General features: G+C 45.5%; 1 protein-coding gene across 1 annotated transcript in view; it reads left to right on the forward strand.

Moving 5' to 3' along the window:
• Positions 1–20594, forward strand: part of LOC102871128 (ectonucleotide pyrophosphatase/phosphodiesterase family member 7-like) — a 43794-nt gene that overhangs the window by 16600 nt on the left and 6600 nt on the right. The window contains exons 2-3 of the mRNA XM_006895239.1: positions 9698–9843; positions 19480–20106. Of these exons, the coding sequence (XP_006895301.1) occupies positions 9698–9843; positions 19480–20106 (773 nt within the window). The remainder of the gene's footprint in view (positions 1–9697; positions 9844–19479; positions 20107–20594) is intronic.

Raw genomic sequence — 20594 nt, forward strand, 5'->3', positions numbered from 1 at the left:
GAACTGTCCAAAAGAATATACGAGGTTATATGTTTGAGAACAATTGGAACAAGGGGTGCATTCTGGAGTTGGCTGGGGTGGGGAAGCAAATGTGAAACAATGATTTTTTTAAAAGGATCCAAATGACATTATTACAATATTTTCATAGTGAAACTAATGTCATCATCCTCATGACACAGTGGTTAAAGCATGTGGTTACCAACCAAAAGGTCCGTGGTTAAAGCTCATGATGCATTCTGCTGCAGAAATGTATGGCAGTCGGCTTCCGTAAAGGTTACAACCCTGGACAGCCTACGGGGCAGTTCCATCTGCTCCTTATGATCTCTCAAAGTCAAAACGGACTCAATGGCTAATTCACTGCTGTCTAGTTGGAAACAACTCAGAGCTGGCTGACAGCTGGGTTTTAATGGCTGTAAATCTAGGAGTAGATTGTCCACCTGTCTCCCAAGGAAGAGTTAGTGGATTCGAACCTTCAGAGAGGTGTGATCTTTGGATTGGCAGCAAAATTCTCTTCAGTCTATGCCAGTAGAGCTCCCTTGCAGTGCATTTTAAAAAATAAAACAGTTAAACAAAACCTTCATTGCCATCAAGTTCATTCTGACTCCTGATGCCCTCTTGTGTATCAGAGTACATAGGTTTGCTCCATACGGTTTTGGTTTGTTTTTCTTTGGCCTCACACGTATCAAAGTGCATACAGTTGTGCTCCAATACAACTGTACTCCAGACAGTCGGGGTTTTTCATTTTCCAATTTTTTTAAATTGTGATTTGAGAGAAAGTTTACAAAGCAAATAGGTTTTTCCATCCAATCATTCATAAATATTTTTGTTTTATAACATTAATTACAATGTCCACAATGTTATCATAGTTCTACCATTTCCTGTCATTCTTACTTTCATTCATTCTTCTTTCCTATTTTTTCCTGAGTAGATGCTGCTCTTTTGACCTCCTATAGAGGTATTTTAAAGAGTGTGGGGTTATTGGTCACCTTACAGCCCTATTGTTTGACTAAACATTGAACAAAAAGGGCTAAGTTTTATTTCCGTTTCTAGGAGTGACTAAGGACCTTCTTTTAGACTGAAATCATTTTAGATTGACAGAAAGCTGGCAGAATAATATAGAGAGTTCCTGTAATACCTTCACCCAACTCCCCAGATGTAAACATCTTACACAACCAGGACACATTTATCAAAACTCGGGCATCTGTGCTGGTATAATATGATTGGGTGAACCTACAGACTCTACTTGGATTTTGTCAGCTTTTCCACCCACGGTCTTAATTCATTTAGTCACCCTGTTTCCCTTGTTGATGTCATTAGATGCCATTGAATACTCTATGAACAACAGTGACCCTATCTATGAGCAACAGATCTGGATCTTGTCCTAGCCTGTGTTATCCTCATCATCTCTGGCAAGCATGAGCCCATTGCTGCAGTCACTGGGTCAACCAATCTCATTGCCCCCTCCAACCTTTGACAGTTTCTCAGCCTCTTCTCGTTTTCTGTGATCTTGACCCTTTTGAAGCGATGTTGTGGTTGACAGTCTCTGAGTCAGCACCTACATATGGCAACCTTATGCACAACCGAACAAATCATTGCCTGGTTCTGCACAATCTTCAGGGTCACTCATCCTGCATCATTGCATTGGACAATATTCTGTTATGATCTTTAAGGTTTTCATTGGCTAATTTTCAGAAGATCGCCAGACCTTTCTTCCTGGACTGTCTTAGCCTGGAAGTTCTGCTAAAATCTGTCCACCATAGGTGACCCTGCAAGTATTTGAAATACCTATAGCATAATTTCTAGCATCATAGTAACATGCTACAGTCACCCTGGTACAACAAACTGACGGGGTGATCTAAAGAACTGATCAAGGATTCTGTAGACTCCTTGGTACTCTCTACACTCCTTTGCCCGTGTACGCATCTCTACACATCATAGTTCCATTTTGTCTGTTTTGAATTTTATACAAGCAGAGCCATCCAAAAATCCACTTTTGTGTCTTTTTATTATTATTTTTTCCCTTTGAAATCTTATTTATCTTGATGTTGCTGAGAATAAACACAGCAAAACAGACGTTGATTCAAGTCCGTGCATGTACAGTGACAATGATTACATTATTCAATTTGTACAACCAACCCCATCTTCCTTCTTACATGCATGTTTCCTCCCTCATTAGCATAAGTTCACTCCCCTCCAAGCTTTGGAGCTAATCTTTCAAGTTGCTGTTGACAGTTTGATCCCATATACTTCATCACAGAGTTCTGGTGGCTTAGCTCACAGTGTAAACAAAAGGCTGAGTGTCTCCAGGGGCTTGAATCCACCAGAGGCTCCAAAGGAGAGAGGTGGGCACTCTCATGCCATTAACCCAGGGGAGGGTCAGCTGTGAGTCGAAAATGACTAGATGGCAGTGAGAGAGAAAGGGATACTTGTTAAAAGAGTATAAGGCTCAAGGAAGCCCTTCTTTATTAGTTTCTTCCCTACTCTCTGGGAGCTGCTTTTAGCTGAGCTTGCAATTAAAGAAGAACAAGCAGACCTTCTTTTTCAGAAGGAAGAGAGACTGGAACTCCCCAGAACGACCTTCAGGAGATATCCTGTTGGTTTCAGAGTCCCAGTGTTCCTGTGGTGATTAAGGGAGCAATCTTCACTTAGGTGACTCACTCCCTGACTCTGCTGTGGGGAACTTACCGCAAGGGTTCACGTCAGTACACCAGCCTACAGTTATCAGTTAGGAGAGGGGTACTCACACTCAGAACTGACCCCCAGTAAGGTCTGCCTTACTGCTACCAAAGCTTGCTCCAGAGTTCTGTGTGTAGCCTCCATTCGACACGCCTGATTCTTAGCACACAGCAGGCCAAATCAACAGTCCTCAGCGCTGATGATAAGAGAGAGTGGACAGATCCAAACTGATCCCTGGAGAGAGGGCTCTCCTGTTTGTCACAGAGCTTTGAACAATGGAGTAGACAGGGAGGCAGGGAGAGTGCTGTAAGAGCAGACTCCACAGTAGGGGTTTGCAACAGCCTGGCAACCAGCAATCACACTGGGGAGGAGGTTATCACGCTATGGTCAGATCTCCAGGAAGATCCACCTTGTTGACAAGAGTCTCCCCAGTAGACTATTGGCTGTGAGTACAACCTCTACTCAAGGCTCCTGCCCGCTATCCCCCAGCCATCTCAGACAGCAGTCCTCAGCACCAAGCAGAAGTGGGGGCAGACTAATCATAACTGCCCCCCAGGGAGGTTTGTCCTGTTGGTTTCAGAGGCCAGAGCTGTGGGGGATACAAGGAAGCAGGTAGAATGCTGACTGACTATGGAAGCCGACTCCAATAAATGAGCCTTCAGTAGCAATTCAGAGCAGGCTTGCGGCTGACAGTGTCCATGTGGAGAAGATTTCCAAGGAGGTTGGCCCCTTTGCTTTCAGAGTCTGTTTTGTGTTGACTGAGGGAGCTCTGATGGCCTACAGGCAAGAACCCGTACTGCCATCCCGAAGGCACGCAGTTCAAGGCCACCATCTGCTCCATGGGATAAGGATAGATAATCTCCTCCAGCGCAATCAACTGCCTCTGAAAAGCCACCGGAGGGTCAGCTATGGGTCCGTTCCAACGCAACGGTACACAACAAACAACAGTGTGCTGACTGGTTGCAAGCTCTGCCAAAGCAGCTTGCTTCTCACCACACGACAGCCTCAGCCACGGTCCTCAGAATCAACTAGAAGAGGGAATACATTGACCAGAGCTGACTCCTTGGAGATCAGGCTTGAGCAAAGGGGTACACAGGGAGGCTAGCACAAGCTTACTCAGGGAAGAGACTTCACAGCACCAGCTCTTGGTCGTGATTTTGCAAGAGGCTTATGGCTGACAGTGCCTAGGTGGGAAGAGTGCTGGTCCACTCCAAACCACCCTGAAAAGGTCTGCTATGGGGTGTATGCTAATTGACTAGGGAAACAGGTCATCTCCTGGGACCACTTCCCCAGTTCACGGCAGCTGGTGACCCACATGGCTGGGAGGAGGAGCAGGGAGGGTGGAAGAGATGTTCCTACCATATGCAATTTGTTTTGATTCACTGTTCCTTGCTTGTCTGTCATTTTCCATTGCTTTCCTCTTCTTCCCAACTCAGAGTCCCTCAGAGTCAAACATAATTTCTCTGTTATATTTGAGCAGGGGAGCTGGACAGGGACAATGGCTTGCTTATGCCACCATCTTCCTATAATCCTTCATAAGGTTTCCAGTGGCTGTTTTATTAGAAGCTGATCGTCAGGCCTTTCTCCCAGGGAACATCTAGGTGGGGTTGGACCACCAGCCTTTTGTTTGACACCTAAAGGCTCCTACTTCTTTGACTAGTGCTTCTACTAGAGTCACGGAGAGTCAGCTCCAACTCTCTGACATCCAACAACCACAAAAAGGTCACAGACATGACATGCTGTCCAAGTACAAAGATGGATTCGGAGAAGGGAAGAGAGAAAGGGGAGAGAAAAGGAACGCAGTCCCTGCTGCTGGGAACAGTGAGAGTGTTTCCACACTTGCCTAGTGCTTCTCAAACTTGACCGTGCACTGGAAGCACCAGGGAATCCTGCTTTAAAAATGCAGACTCTGATTTAGCAGCTCTGGGTGTGGCCCGACATTCTGTATTCCCAACAAGTTAAAGCTGATACTGTGGGTTCTCGGACTTGACCAGTAAAAGAGCCTGTTTGAAACGCCACAGCAGCCCCAGGAGGTGAAGTCAACCTGGGTTAAATAGATGGGACAATGACACTAGCAGAAAGCCATGACGCCAAGGCCTCCAGTGACAGGAGAAGCCTTTTGGCCACAGTCTCTGGCTTCACAGCCTTGAAAGGGAGTGACAGACACCAGGTCAAACAGCTACCCAATAGCATGGCTGCAGGAGTGTCGTGTGGGTACAGGAACAAAGGACCACAAGCCCAGTAGTTGAAAACCAGAGCTTCAAACCGGTTCATTCCCGTCATGGATTGAATCTTGTGTACCAATAATATGTACTTTCTTGCCTGGGCCACCATTCTGCCTGTTTGAAAGATAATGATAAAATGTAGACATCAAAGGCTTAAGGGTGGGATATAGGCCTCCTTAACCCCACTGTAAGCCAGATCTCATGTCAGGAGAGTTTTCCTGGGTTGTGGCCTGTAATACCTGTAATCTGACAAGAGACAAAAGGAGAGGAGAGGAAGGGGGGAGAGAGATTCTGGTTCAGATATACTGAGTCAGAATCTGTGCTGTAGGAAGATCCCTGACAGCTCTTCTTCAAATGCCCAACTCTCAGCTGCAGGTGGAAATGGAATGCACCGTTTGGAAGGAAGCCTTGCCTCAAACAACAGGAGTCTATCCTCTCATAGTCCTAGAAGCCAGGCCTCTGAAACCAAGATGTCAGCAGGGCATGATGCCTCCAGAGGTTTTAGGGGAGGATCTTGCTTTGCCTTTTGGTTACATCACTAATCTCCATCTCCACACAGCCCCCTCCCTTTCTGCCTCTTCTAAGGACACTTGTCCTTGGATTTGAGTTCTCCATCACATAATCCCAAATGATCTCCCTTTCATCTCCAAAAGTCCTTTTCTCAAAGAAGGTCCTATTTATAGTACTGGAAATAGAGAGGTGAACAAGTCTTTTGGGGGCCCACCGATAGAGAAGAGTACTGAATATTCCATGGACTGCCAAGAGAATAAACAAATGCATTTTGGAGAAAGTGCACCAGGATGCTCCTTAAAGGCAAGGAAAGTTCGTCTCACATATGCTGGGCATACTGTTAGGAGAGGCCAGCCTTTGGAGGAGGCATCGTACTTGGGGAGATGGAGGGTGAGCAAAAGTGAGGAAGACCCTCAACAAGATGGATTGACACAGTGGCTTTAACAATGGGCTTAAACATATCAGACAGATGAGAAGGATGGTGTGGTGTTGAGCAAGATTCAGATCCACTGTTCGGTTCATGGGGTTGCCATTATTCACAGGGTCGCAGTCGACTTGATGGCACCTAACAACAACGAGAGTTGAGAATGATGAGAAACAGGATGCAAAAGACAGACCCAGTTTCTGAGGCTATTCAGATGGGCCAGGGCCAAACTGTGGCTTAAGAGTGTTCCCAGATGAAGCGCAAGTGTGACCATCAACTTCCAGCAACTTGGAGCGAGAAATTTCTTGTTTCAGAAGGCAGATCAAGGGGAGCGGTGGGAGGAGAGAGAAAGACCATTTTTCTCTTGACCTAGTTCCTAAGGAATTGTGTCTCTGCCTTGCGGCCATTCTCTAGCCTCGTTCACGGAAGCAATGATTTATTGATGGCCATAATTAAAAAGCAATGTCAAAAAGACACAGCATCAGCGTTTTTCATTTGCATTAACACATGAGTAGAAGTGGCGTAGTGGCATGGGAGCTTTTTCTTTTCTCCATCCAGAGAAGTGTTGTGAACATGGAAACACCCTTAGTTCCTATGGCAGGAGAGGACGAAAGTTCAAGGAGCCCTGGTGGGGCTCCGGTTAAAGGTTGGTGGCTTGGAGGGAGAAAGACCTGGCGGTCTGTTTCCATAAAGATAACATGCTTTAGGATCGCTGAGCCGGAACCCACTCAACAGCTCCTAACGACAACAGGGATGTACATGCTGTAGGAAGACGGTCCACAGGGAGCCATGAGGAGGCCGGTGTGATCTCGAGGAGCCAAGAGACCTACTTTGCACCAATGAAGGGAGAAGCTGTCCATGTGCTTCCAATCCTGACCCCTTAACTGTAGTCTAATCCATTAATAAACTATTAAACTGTTTGATCATGCTTCAAAATCAGGGAAGGAGTGCGTCAGGGATGCACCTTTCCAATCTATCTGTGGAACAGATCATTCAGGAGGCTAGCCTTTATGAGGAGGAATGTAGCATCTGGAGGAAAACTCATCAACAACCTGTGTTATGCAGATCATAGAGCCTTGCTTGCTGAAACTGAGGAGGACCTAAAGTATCTGCTGTAGAAGGTCAAGGACTATAGTCTTCAAAATAGATTGAAGCTCAACATAAAAAAAAAAACAAAGCTACTCACCACTGGCCCAAGTGGTAGCACCATGAGAAAGGGAGAAAAGACTGAGGTGGTTAACAATTTCATCTTGCTCAGTTCCACAACCAACATTACTGGCACCAGGAGTCAAAAAATAAAAAGATTAATTGCATTGGGAAAGTCTGCTGTCAGGGACCGCTACAGAATACTGAAAAGCAATAATGACAATCTAGAGACTAGGGTCATGGTCTTCATAATTACTTGCTATGCATCAGAGAGCTAGAACAATGACTAAGGACAACAAAAGAAGAATTGATGCCTTTGAGTTTTGTGGTGTTGTAAAAGAGTATTGAACATACCATGGCCTGTCCAGAGAGCAAACAGATCTATCCTGGAGAGGGTGAAACCAGGTTGTTTCCTAGATGCAAGAATTGTGCAGTTCTATTTCACATACTCTGGGCACGTGGCCAGGAGGAACCAGTCCTTGGAGAAGGACACCGTGCTTGCAAGGGTGGAGGGACAGCACGGGAAAGGAGGATCCTGGATGAGATGGAGTGATACAGTGAATGGGGGGATGGAGGCTGGTGACACAGTAACTGGAGTAAGGGAGGCAGGTGTGTTGAGACAGTGAAATTGGTTCAGGATAGGGCAGGGTTCAGAGATACTGTGCATAGAAATTACTAGCAATTTCTATGGGTAGTTCTACTCTGTCACATGGAGTCTCACTATGAGTCAGAATCAACTCAGTGGTACCAAAAACAAGAAAAATGTCAATTCTGATAGGTTTTCTGAGTTGCTGGGGCTCTGGTCAAGCTCTCTTTCTGTTGTTGTTGTTTTGTGACAGTTCCCACGTTTCCTGGGGGATGCTTTCCCATTAATATCTTGCCTTTGGTTCTGAATGATCTTATCTGCTCAGGATGGAGTGCTGCACTGATTTGAAGGGGGTGGTTGGCTCCATCTGATGGCCATCCTTCCACCCTGGCTTAATCGCGGTTGTTAGGTGCTATTGAGTTGGGTATGACCCACAGCGACCCTAAGAACAGATCTAAACCCTGCCCTGTCCTGTGCCATCTTCATACTTCCTGACACACTCAGCCCCACTTCAGAACTCACTGTGCTAATCCATCTAGTTGTGGGTCTTCCTCTCTTTCACCTTCCCTCCACCTTTTCAAGCATGATGCCCCTCTCCAAGCAACATTCCCGAAGTATGTGAGATGAAACGTTATCATCATTGTCTCTAAGGAGCACTCTAACTGCACTTTCTCCAAGACATATCTGCTTGCTATTTTGGTAACCCATGAGCTGTTCAGTACTCTTCTCCAACACCATAGCTCAAAGGCGTCAATTCTTCTGTCATCGTTACCCACTGTCCAGCTCTCAGATGCATACATAGTATGTGATCAGAAAGACCATGGCCTGAATCAGATCTACATTAGTCCTGATATCACTATTTCTCAATAATTTGAGAGGTCCCTGACTGCAGACTTTTCCAGTGCAATACGTCTCTTGATTTTCCTGACTGCTGGTACCAAGGATGTTGATTGTGGATCCAAGTAAAATGAAAGTGCTGACAACTTCAACCTTTTCTCCATCTAATATGATGTTGCCTATAGGTCCAGTGGTAACAATTTTTTAAACAGAAATATTCTCTGTTTTCATGGGCTCCTTTAACCAAGTCCTATGTCTGTGTGGCTTTGAAAACAAGAGAAATTTACCCTCTCCAGGTTATAGATGCTGTTTCCTCACTGCCTGAATGTCACCAGCATGGGCTCCAGGAACCCTCCTGGGAAGGGTGTGTCCCTGTAGGCTGTGCTCTATCCTCACAGTGTCCTGATCTGGTTGAACTTGACCTCTAACAATGTAAAGGGGCAGATCTTCAACCTGGCCAGAAGGGCCTGACTCCTCCTTCACAGACTCAGAGAGGCTCGTGGCATTGCACAAGTGTGCTTTGTGACAGGCAGTATAACCTTGAGAATCCTTAAGTCCACAGGACGTGCTCTGGATGTTCCCAAGGATCTCCACCATTTCATTAAGAAAGCTGCTTCAGTTCAAGAGCATCTGGAGGGGAACAGAAAGGCTAAGGATGCTAAATGCCCTCAAGATTCTGACTTGTTCTTGGGCACTTTAAGTAATTCCTGCTCCTTTCTTAGCTCTTCCCCTCCTGCCCTGCTTTGCCCATATTTCCAAACTGAGCCTGGATCTGGTCTAACATGAAGCCCCGCCCCTCAATCCTGCACAAAACTCCAGTCCACAAGGCCACTGGAGCTCCTTTGGTTCCACAGCTAATCTATTTAATAATGCCATCATTGAACACTGAGTCCCAGGGCTGAAAGGGAGCATCCTTGTGGTGCAGGGTTCAGATGCTTCTCTGTGACATCTTACATTTCCTCTAGGTCCTCTGCCCCCATCTCCAGGCACTCAAGACCCCTTGGTTTATCAAGCCTCCAGAAGGATCCTGTGGTCTTTTAGAATTCATTTTATTGTTGACAGCAGAACACACAGTAAATCTCTCTCATTTACAACACAAAGTGGTGGCAGTGGTAGACATCCTGAAAATGGTTTACAACTGAACATCTTCATCTTCCAGCCTTTCCAGGCTCATGTGCAATGAGAAGACACTGGGCTCTTGGATATCACATAACCTCTGCCCACGATATACACAGAAACCTGGAATTATTCCTCCATGGAACATACCAGTATCTTCTCTCTTTCACCCCTAAGGTCGCTGGATTGAAGACCATGGAGTCATCCACAACATGATGTTTAACACGGAGACACAGTGGAAATACTCCTTCAAGACCACCCAGAACAAGACAGAGTGGTGGGACAATGGTGTGCTTCCCCTCTGGATCACAGCCCAGAGGCAGGTACTGTCAGACCCCCCAGCTGACACGTCCTGAGTGTCACCTCTCAGCCCTAGGCAAGGGGATCAGGGTTAGAAGACACTGCAGCCTTGGGCAGGTTACTCATTTTGTTTGCTAGATGCCCCAAGTCAGCTTCAAATTTACGGCCACTTTATGTGTGTAACAGAACAAAACACTGCTCCCTCGCATGACAGCCTTACAATATTTCTCTCTCTTTATTTTTTTTCTGTTAAAATAAATGAAAAAGATTTCTTTAAAATGTTAAAAAAAGCAAAGGTGTAAAGGTGTCACTTTCAGAACCAAGGTATACCTGACCCATGTCATAGTACTTTCTTTTTTTTTTTTTTAACGGTGATTTTTTTTTTAATTTCCAAATTTCCATTCATTCATTATTGCACATTTTCTTCCCTGCCTATCCCTCCCCACTCCCAGTTGATTTTTCCCTTTGAAAAGTAAATAAATAAATAAATTTTTAAAATTCATTATTATACAACCCCCAGACTCTAGTCTACTCCAACATGCAGCTCTCATTCTGGACTCTTGCAATGAAAACAATACCTAATCACATATTCCTTTCAAACAGTTCTCTCCCTCTTCTGTTTCAACGCAGTATACATTATTTATCCCCTCTTTTCTTAGTTTCCCCCAACCCCGATGTCAGTCCTGCTTTACAACAGTGGCAAAAAATTACAAAACATTTCTACAGGAAACAAAAAGAGACCTGGAGTGATAGCCTTGCAATATTTCTTATGTTTGAACCCACTACTGCAGCACCTAAGTCAAAGTCAGCCCATCTTGTCGATGATCTCTTTGCCCCACCAACTCACTCCTTTACCAATGATGGCATCTTTCGCCAGTGACTGACCTGTCCTGATAACATATCCAACGTATGTGAAGTTACGTGTGGCCACCTCTCTTTTCATGAGCTGTACTTCATCCAACACAGATGCATTCAGTCCTTTGGTAGGCCATAGTCTATTCAATATTCTTTACCAGCACTATAATTCAGAGACATCAAGTCTCTGTCAGTCTTCTTTATTCACTTTGACAGGCATCAGAGGCAACTGAGAATATCATGACTTGGGCCAGGTATATCTTAGCCTTCAAAGTGACATCTCTGCTTTCTAACACGTTAGATTTGCTCAGTGCAATAGGTTATTTGATTTTTTTTAATTGCTGCTTCCAGTATGGGCTGTGGGTCCAAGCAAAAGTAAGTCCTTGAAAATTTTAATATGTTACCCATCTCTTATGATGTCGATTATTGGTCCAGAGGTGAAGATTTTTTTTTAAAAAAAAATCTTCATCTTGAGATGTAATCAATACTGAAGTTACTTAGTGTTTCCATTTCTCTAAACATGAAATAAACTAGTGGTTACGTGTTCCATTGACTGAGGATTAAAAATGAGTGTGCACTAAAAGCAATTGGCATGGAATAAAGCCATAACTGTTAGCTGTTGGGATGGATAGATGGAGCTCTGTGAGGGTGGAGACTGGCTTCATCAGAGCTGTACCTGCAGGGCTTGCCACAGAATCGGGCACACAGTGGGTTTTTCATATGTATTTTCTATACTCTTGCTTCCTATTTAAAAGCATAGACGCCCGTAGGAATGGATACAGTTGGCCACCTCCCTTTTAGTCCACGGAAAGCTAAGAAAAGATCATTAGCTTGAGTGACCCGGGAAGGGAGGAGGAAGAACATTAGTTTGACACCTGGGATAACTCAGTCACCTTGTGTGACAGAGTTTACAACATCCATGCTCCACAAAATGCTAGTCAAACAAGTAGTGTCGAGAGTCTTAAATGCTTTCATGGCGCCATCTAAGATACAACCGTTGGTCTCTACTTGCCAGAAGCAAACAATAAGAAAGTAACCAAAATCTTAAAGAAGAAGCAAGTCTACAAGGTTGATCGCCTATATGGGCCAAGACTTCATATACCCTGAGACCAGAAGATTTAGATGGTGTCCAGCTATCCAGCTGTTCTGACCAATGACCACATGAGTTGGTCTCAGATGCAAAGGGGAGGAAATGTAAAACTCGGAACACAAACTTTCGACAAACACAGCAAACTATTATTTTAAAAGAACCTTAGCCTGAGAGGGTTCCTGCAGCCATTCATTATTGCTGGGCAAAGGCTGAAGTCACAGCTATGCTGAATCCCCAGCCAAGAGCTCACTCCCAGCCCAAAACCCGGCACCAGCCTTGAATGTTCTCAGTGAGCTTCCAAAGCCATCATTTGGAGAAATGACTTTGTGCTTCTGCCTTAAGACACCAGCCAAGAAAACACATTTGCTCAAACATGTCCTTGATCCCTCACCCACCATGCCTGCCCTCCCAGCAAATATTACAAGTAGCAGACCATAAAGCTGTGGGCTGTAACGATTCAGAATGAGTGAGGCTGTCAGACCCCACTCCCAACACAGGCCCCACCAGGTCCTTCTTTCCCCAGGTGTGACCTGGGCAGAGTCTCACTCTCTGTGCCTGGCTTTTTCCATCTATAAACATGAACATTATCACAGTTCATAGAAGGAGTGGAATAATGGTTAAGTATTCAGTTGAACTGCCAACGTTTTAGTTATCAGTTAAGCACTCAATGGATGGGCCACTAGTGCTCCTTCAATGTCGAATACCAATCCCACCAAACAATACAACCAAACAAAAGTCATTGCCATCAGACAAGTTCAACTCATGGAATCCCTACAGGACAGAGCCAACAGCACTGCTCGATAGGATTTCTGAGGCTGTACATCGTTACTGAAGTAGATGTCATGGCTTTCTCCCAGGCAGTGGCTGGTAGGTCCAAACCTCCTGCTTTTCTGGTTGCATCTGAGTGCTTGACCTCTACATCACCACCAGTCTCCATTGTTAGGTGCCATCAAGTGAGAACAAAACACTCCCCAGTCCTGCATCAGCCTCACAACTGTTGCTACGCGTGAGCCCACCGGTGCAGGCACTCTGTCCATGCGGAAGACTGAGGGCCTACCTCTTTTTCACTGACTCTCTACACCGTCCGACATGGTCCTCCCTAATCCACTATCTCATGGTTTCACGGTCTCAGGTGATGCTCTTTGTTTACAGGCAGGAGGCTTCCTGGGTGAAGTGTCCTTCCCTGTCGCTTTCCTTTCTCATGGCTCTCAACTCATCATCACTCGTTTGCAGGACTTTATTTCCCTCTGCTCAACTCATAAACACAATGTTTGTCCTCTCCGCTGAATTGATAGCTGGGTATTCAGGAAGAGGTGCAGATGTGAGGGTCGGGGGGTGGAGAAGTGACTCACTTGGGAGGTGAACGCCATCGGCAGCCATTGAGCAGGGCCAGAGGCCAGTCCCCAGGGGCTACCAGACCAGTAATTAAGGCAAATCTGTGGGCTCAGGTCAGCACCCCATGAGCAAAGCACCAGCTGGCTCCCACTGGCTCTCAGGAGCTGGTCTGCATAGGCAGGCGAGGCTGTAGGTCTCAACTCCATCATCTGGGAAAATTCACCGTGTTGCAGGTCTCTGCCAGATCAAGTTTGTGGGCATCAGGAAAGTCATCTTTAAGGGTGCAAAACCTTTTTCCTTCAGTGACACCACTGCTGCTGGAACCCATCAGGACACATGACAATGGGCAATGCTATAAAGAAGGGGCCTGGCCACCTCTGTGTCCACACCCTGGCAAGACTTCACATGTGCAAGGTATCACACATGAGGAAGAAGAAGAATGCTCAGATTTTATATGTGATGTGATAATTTCCCCCCTCCCCCAATTGTGAAGCTGTGCTGCAGGCCGAAAGGCACAGGGTTCGAGGCTACCAGCTGCTCAGCAGGAGGATGGGCAATCTCCTCTCATGTGATTAGCTGCCTCTGAAAATCTGCTGGAGGGTCAGCTATGGGTCGGTTCCAACTCTGTGTACACAACAACAAATTGTGGTTTAGGTGGAAATTTGCAGAGCAAATTCGTTTTCCAGGCAACAATTTATATGCATTTTGTTTTGGGACATGGGTTGCAGTTGCTTCAGCATAAACTCTTCCCACTTCCTTTCTGGGCCTCCTGTTTCCATGCTCTCTCTGCTTCTGACCCTTTGTTTTTAGGCCAAAGCTGTCCTTCTGGTCTTCCACAGTTGACAGATCTGTATGTTCCTCTCAGGTGTTTTGAGTCATTTTTCTAGGCCTACAATTTGGAGGAAAGTGATATCCAGGAGTAGGTCCAGTTCGAAGCTTGAAGGCTAAGGGCCACCATCTCAAGCATTTCACCAGTTTCCATCTGACCAGTAAGTCTGGTCTTTTTTCATAATCGTGCATGAACCCTGTGGCAACGACTGAGCTATTTCACCCAGTTCTGAAGTCCTGCTTCTCAGAGGAATGCAGGCAGCCAAGGCTCAGAGAACCAGGAAAAACCCATAAACAACTAAGAGCTTGTTTTCGGTCTCTGGGGAAGTGTTGTGTGGGAGAAAGATGGGATCTCTCTTCTCCTGCAATTTACAGCCTTTGAAAAGCCCGCTGGAGGGTCAGTTTTGTGTAGTGCTGCTCTGACTTGATGGAAATGAGTTTGAGAGTTTGCAGAAATGCTGTACCTACTGTCCTTGAGTTGGCTCTGATTCTTAGAGACCTTCTAACATGATTCGAAGGCTGTAAATCCACTTCTTAAACAACTTGCCTCCGGAAACTCTATGAACTTTGATAAATGTCGATAGTTGTAGAGAGGCCTCAGGCCTTTTGTTCATAGGGTTGCTGAGTCGTGCTCGACTCAAAGGCAATCAACAACAACAAATCTTTATAGGAATATAAAACTCCCGTGGAGCTGTGGGTAGAATCGAACGGCTAGTGTTTTGGCTAGCAATCTGCCACACTGGACAGAGAATGAAAGAATGAAAGGGTATGGAGTAAGATCTTCAGAGCTTACAAGAGTCTGTAAGAGGACTGTGTATGGCTAGGACGGGATGTGGAGAGAGACGGGGAAGGTGGAGGATGGTTCTTCAAGCAAGCGAGGTCTCCTAGAAAACCACTTCCTTAGGTAGGAGAGTTATGAGCAAGATGGCGCCAGCTATGCCAGCCCGCCCTGGAGATGAGTTGATTCAACCCGTGTCACCCGATGGGCAGGAGGAGAACTGTGCTCCATGTGGTTATGAACGGCTATGTTTTTTTTTTTAATTTTTTAAAATTTTAATAATTTTTTTCATAATTTTAATGAACATTAACAGAGATTTGGGATTTCCATTCATTCATTGTTGCACTTCTCTCCCCGGCCAGCCACACCACACACACACACACACACATACACACACACACCCCTGCACCCCTCCCACCGCCCCAAGTACATTCCATTTAATTGTGGACTCTTGTGATAACCATAATACCCTATCATACATCGCTTTTAAATTGTTCTCTCCCTCATCTGTTTCAGTGCAGGACACACATTTTTTTTAGGAGATCACCAGATCTTTGTTTTGAGGCACTGCTGAGTGCTCTTGAACTGCCAGCATTTCGGTTAGCAGCTGAGCACATACATGAATTGCTTGTACCGCCTGGAGAGTCCAAGGCTAACTAACTGCTTGTAGAGACTCCAGGGCCTTAACAGTAAGACGGTGCTCCCCCTATATGGGACCAGCATAGCATCTTTTTATCATGCATCCAAGGAACGCTGGAGGTGCAGGGGTTACACACTCACATGCTAACCAAAAGATTAACGGTTTGAACTGGCCAGACATTCTGGAGAGAAAGCTGTCTGCTTCGTGAAGATTACATCCTTGGAAGCCCTGTGGTGCAGTTCTGCTCTGCCCTTACCATCCAAAAGGGCTTGATGGCAGTGGATTTGGGTGGGTTCTTTTGCATCACAAAGGCTCTGAGAATAACAAGCTGAGTCTATTATTATTCTCTGCTGAAGCACAGAATCTTAGCTGCCTCCACTTCAGTGGCTCCTCTGGAGCACAGACATACAGAGTTGAAACCAAATGTGGCTTCTGCATTTCAAATACTAAGAGTCCATCTGTTTTCACTCAGTCATTCATAGACCGAGTAATTTATAGTTCATAAACTTATACCCTAAATCCCAAGTGTTCGCCAGCAAAATAGAACCATGAAGGGCTTCTCCATGGCCCTCCCTAAAAATGGTTGAGCTTCACAACGTGAACTCTGTCAAGGTAAACCCAATGGGATTTTGTCCTGTGGTTAAACCCAGAGGGATTGCCCTCTGATTCTTGGTTCTCAAGAACTGGGTGGAAAAACACATTCTGGCTAATATAGTGAACAATAAGGAGAAATGAGCTCCTCAGAACTATTGAAGCATATAGAACAAAAGGCAGCATCTGCCCCAAAACACTCAGCAGGGACACGAGAGAAGGACCTGGAATTAAAAGCCCAGGGAAGAAGCAGGAAGCGTGCTGTGACACTGAGGGGTTTGAAACCAATATCACAAAACAAAATGTGTACTAACTGGTCTTTCACCTGGACTACAAATTAAAAATAAAAACACCCCCACCCTAGCTCCCAAAAAAACCAACAACCAAAAAACCTAAGAGAGTGGAATGGACTCTGTGCAAAACCCAAAGGTCAGGATTTGCCTGTAAAGAAGTCTGAAGCCTTGTTGTAAGGAAGCAACTTGAGAGTAATGGCTACAGCAATGCAAGACTACACTAAGGGAGAATAATGAACCTAATAAAGCAGTGATTTTCCAATTGCTGTTGCGGCTGAAAACACTGATTATGCTAATTAAAGGGTAAAACTGTAAATACCCCCCTCTTTTGCATCCAATTAAGTGCTCAGATTATGTCTCAGAAGTATTTGTTGAAAATAGCACTTTTGATTATCCTGGGTCCCAAATAAACAGAGTTAAGTGGGTATGAGAGTGTGTGTGTGTGTGTGTGTGTGTGTACACATATACACATATGTTCTTATCTGCAGCTCACTTCACAGAGCTATGTTGCTCCTAAAATTCCTATGGGACCAAGTGAGAAAAGGCAAAATTTCCTAAGACTCCAGCTTGGGACAGCGTTAAAGGAGGTTGCATGTTCAGAACATAGTTATTAAAAAGAAAAAGAATAATTTCAGTTTGTGAGAGCATCTGACATGGAATGTGCAAACATCAGGGGCACAAATGAATATTCACGGAAGCCTGAGTCCCTTGTAACACTGGTGTCAGCTTATTCTAGATAATAAAATAGCCAATCAGACCATGTTCTGCAAAACGTTCGTGGCTTCATCCTTCTAATCCATTCCATACTTCAGGGCAAAGTCAATTTACATATAAGTTAAGCAAAGTGCCATGGCTGAGAAATTGCGAATTATGTTTAATGCCAATCAGGGAGGCAATAAACAAATATTAGAGAATTTTCGAGTTAAAGCAACCATGGAAACTCCATTATCAGGAAGGAAAATGTGCTACCTGTAGAGGCTACAAATAAGATGCTGGGCCTCAAAGATAAAGGCAAGTCTGTAATGTGTTCCACGAGTTAATCAGAAGTGAGAGCGAGATGAATTTTTCGCCCACAAAAGGAGATGGGACTCATGCAATTCATTCATCATGCCTTCAGCCTCCAGTGGCCCGCTCTCTGCCAGACCCGTCTGAGGTCCGCTTTTTGAGGTTTTACAGGTAGGAAAAAACTGAGGTGCTACATGATGAAAGAACTCTCACATCACCACCAACTTAGAAAGCCCCATTTCCCCTGCACTCTGACGCTCCGAGACACTGCTCCTGCTTCTGCACTGTCATTGCTGAAATGAAAATGCATCAACAGTCGATCTTGAAACTTTGAAACCTTAAACTGAAAACATCCCCTGAGCTCTTCTTTAAGCCCAACAATAGCTCCTTGCTTAACTGGTTAAAAATGGCTGCCTTTGATGAGCTCTGGTGGGTTAGCAGCAAGAATCTGCACTGCATTCCCACAGGTGAGCGGTTCGTATCCACCAGATGCTCTGCTGGAGGAGAGACAATCTCCTGTAACAGTCAGATCTAATTTGATTATATACACACACAAAAATAGTAAAAAATTTTTTAAAAAATGGCTGCCTTAGCATTGTGCTTGGGGCATTCTTGGCTGGACTGAGAACTGCAATGAGTAACATCAGACAGAAAGCTTAGGGTGCAGTGAGGACATGCTTATTGTAAGTTAAATTATGAAGAGGCTGAGAATGGTTGCCCCGCTCACAGAAGGTAATGGACGTTACCGCACTGTATACAGGGGGAATGGCTGCACTGGTAGATGCTCTGCTGTGTGCAGAACCAGCCACAGCATAACAGCCGCTGGAGTGCCACAGCGCAATCAGGAATGCAGGTCTGTTGTCATTAGCTGCTATCAAGTCAGCTTTAACTCACGGCAACTGGCTCTGTGTTGCTCCGTAACAGAAGGCAGCACAGCCTGGCCCCATTGCATCTTCATGATGGCTGGTACAGCTGAGTCCACTGTTGCCTGTGGTGTGGTGGCTCATGTCTCAGCACTGTACTAGACAATGTTCTGTTAAGATTCCTGGAGTCTGCACTGGCTTATTTTAAGAAGATCACCAGTTATTTCTTCCTATCATAGGTACCACCAATGTTACTGTGTGTCCAGTGCCCTTTTCACACAGGCAAAAGAACTGTGCCGGACGGAAGAGACTGGAGGAGGGGATGGTGCTTGGGTACCAAGGTGGCCCAGTGGACAGCAATCTTAGGGTTTCTTGGGAGAGCAGACTTTAGTGTCTGGAGCATTGAAGTGTAGGCTGAAGCTTTTTCTTAGAGCACAGGACAAAAAGAAAAAAGACAAGAAGGCAGAGGGGAAGGTAAAAAAGTTAAGACAGATTTATTAGAAAGTTACATCCCCAAAGGGACGGACCACAATCCTTGAAAGGAACTATGGAGAGGAAGCAGTATGCAGGTGATGTGAGGCTCCATGTATGGGCTTCTTCTCCAGGTGGGCCTCGGGGCTGGTGTCTGGGCCAAAGTTTAGTGGGTGGTTCTCATTCTGGTCCCTGTTCTATGATGTCATTCTTGCGCCCAAAGTGTCCCTTGCTTCTGACATCACTAATTATATGCATTTCAATAGTGGCTTCTTGGTTCTGATGGCTCAGTTTCCCAAGCATAAACATCTGCCTCTTATCTTCTTGGTTCCAATCCTAACATCAAGTCAACTCCAACTGACCATGACTCTATGGGAAAAAGAAGGTGACTTTGCCCCTCCTATGCCATCCTCACCGTCTGTGCTACAGCCCGTTGGTGCACTCACTGTGCCAATCGACCTCAGCAAGGGTCTTCCTCTCCTCCAGCCATCTGTTTTCCCAAACACACAATTCTTTCTTAATCTGGAAACTCCGCTGAAAACTGTCCACCATGGGTGACCCTTCTGTTGCTTGAAACACTGGTGGCATCGCTTCCATCCTCAGAACAACACACAAGCCATCACAATATGACAATCGGTCAGATGTGGACTGTTCTGAGTAACACAGAAAATAATGAAATGTCTGACAATTAGTGGAGTTTTCGTTCTGATGAGATCCTGGTGAAGCTGAGAGTCAAAGCCAGCTTTCTGAAACACAAACCTTTGTCTCTGTCTCTCTCTCTCTCTCTGTGTGTGTGTGTGTGTGTGTGTGTGTGTGTTTGCTGTTCCTCTGAGATGGGATGGAGATGTTTCCCCATTCTGACAATGACATGGGAAATGGCTGTGATAACCTTTTCTGCTTCCCTTGGCAGGGGAGAAAAACGGCGTCATTCCATTACCCCGGAGGAGGGGCCAAGTACCAGGGCGAAGCAGTCCAGAGATCCCTCGTGGAATCGTACACCCACCCTGACAGCAACGAGACGGAGTGGAGGGAGAACATCGACATCGTCATGAACTGGTTCACCAAGGAGGACTTTGACTTTGTGACCCTCTACTATGGAGAGCCAGACAATGTGGGGCATCGGGTGGGGCCGGAGACACAGGACAGGAGGGTGATGATTCAGCAGATTGACAGAACCCTCGGGTACCTAGTGGAGGCCATCGAGAGGCACGGTTTGACCGAGCACCTCAATGTCATCATCACGTCGGACCACGGCATGACCACGGTAAAGAAGAAGCCTGACGTCACCGAGATCCTCTTGAGGAACTACATCAGTTTCAACGACTTGGTCAAGTTTCATATTGTGGACTATGGTGGCTTTGGGATGCTCCTCCCCAAACCAGGGCAAGAGGAGGCCCTTTACCAGGCACTGAAGGACGCGCATCCCCACCTCAAGGTCTACAAGAAGGAGGACTTTCCAGAACACTTTCATTATGCCAAACATGAACGGGTGCTGCCCATCCTGATGTACGCCGACTCTGGTTACAATATTAACGCGGTAAGTTGATGCTAAAGTGAGAAAAGTCACCTTGAATTCGGGAGACAGCCAGTAAAGAGGGTATATTATTGTTTGAGGGGTGATCGAGCCAAGTACAACCATAGTCATCCTATGAGCAAGAGATCTGGACCCTGTCCCATCCTGTGCCATCCTCATCATCTCTGACATACTTGCTTATTTTAAAAAAAAAGTACTTATAAAAGTAATGCTGACCTGGTACTGTATTCTATTAAGCATGTGGAAGCATCATACAAAAAGTTTGAAATACTATAAGATTAGCAAAATGTGACCCCAATATGTGAGATGCTTGACCAAAAGGTTGGTGGTTCAAACCCACCAGCCACTTTGCTGGAGCATGATGAAGTCCACTTCCATAAAGATTGATGGCACTGGAAACACCATGGAGCACTGTACTCCGTACCATAGGATTGCTCGGAGTCAGAACCAACTTAGTGGCTGTGGGATGGGTTAGAGCTGTTACTATAAGT

This window comes from Elephantulus edwardii, unplaced genomic scaffold (genome assembly GCF_000299155.1).
Source record: "Elephantulus edwardii isolate Elephantulus edwardi_28Jun2011 unplaced genomic scaffold, EleEdw1.0 scaffold00162, whole genome shotgun sequence".
NCBI lineage: Eukaryota > Metazoa > Chordata > Mammalia > Macroscelidea > Macroscelididae > Elephantulus > Elephantulus edwardii.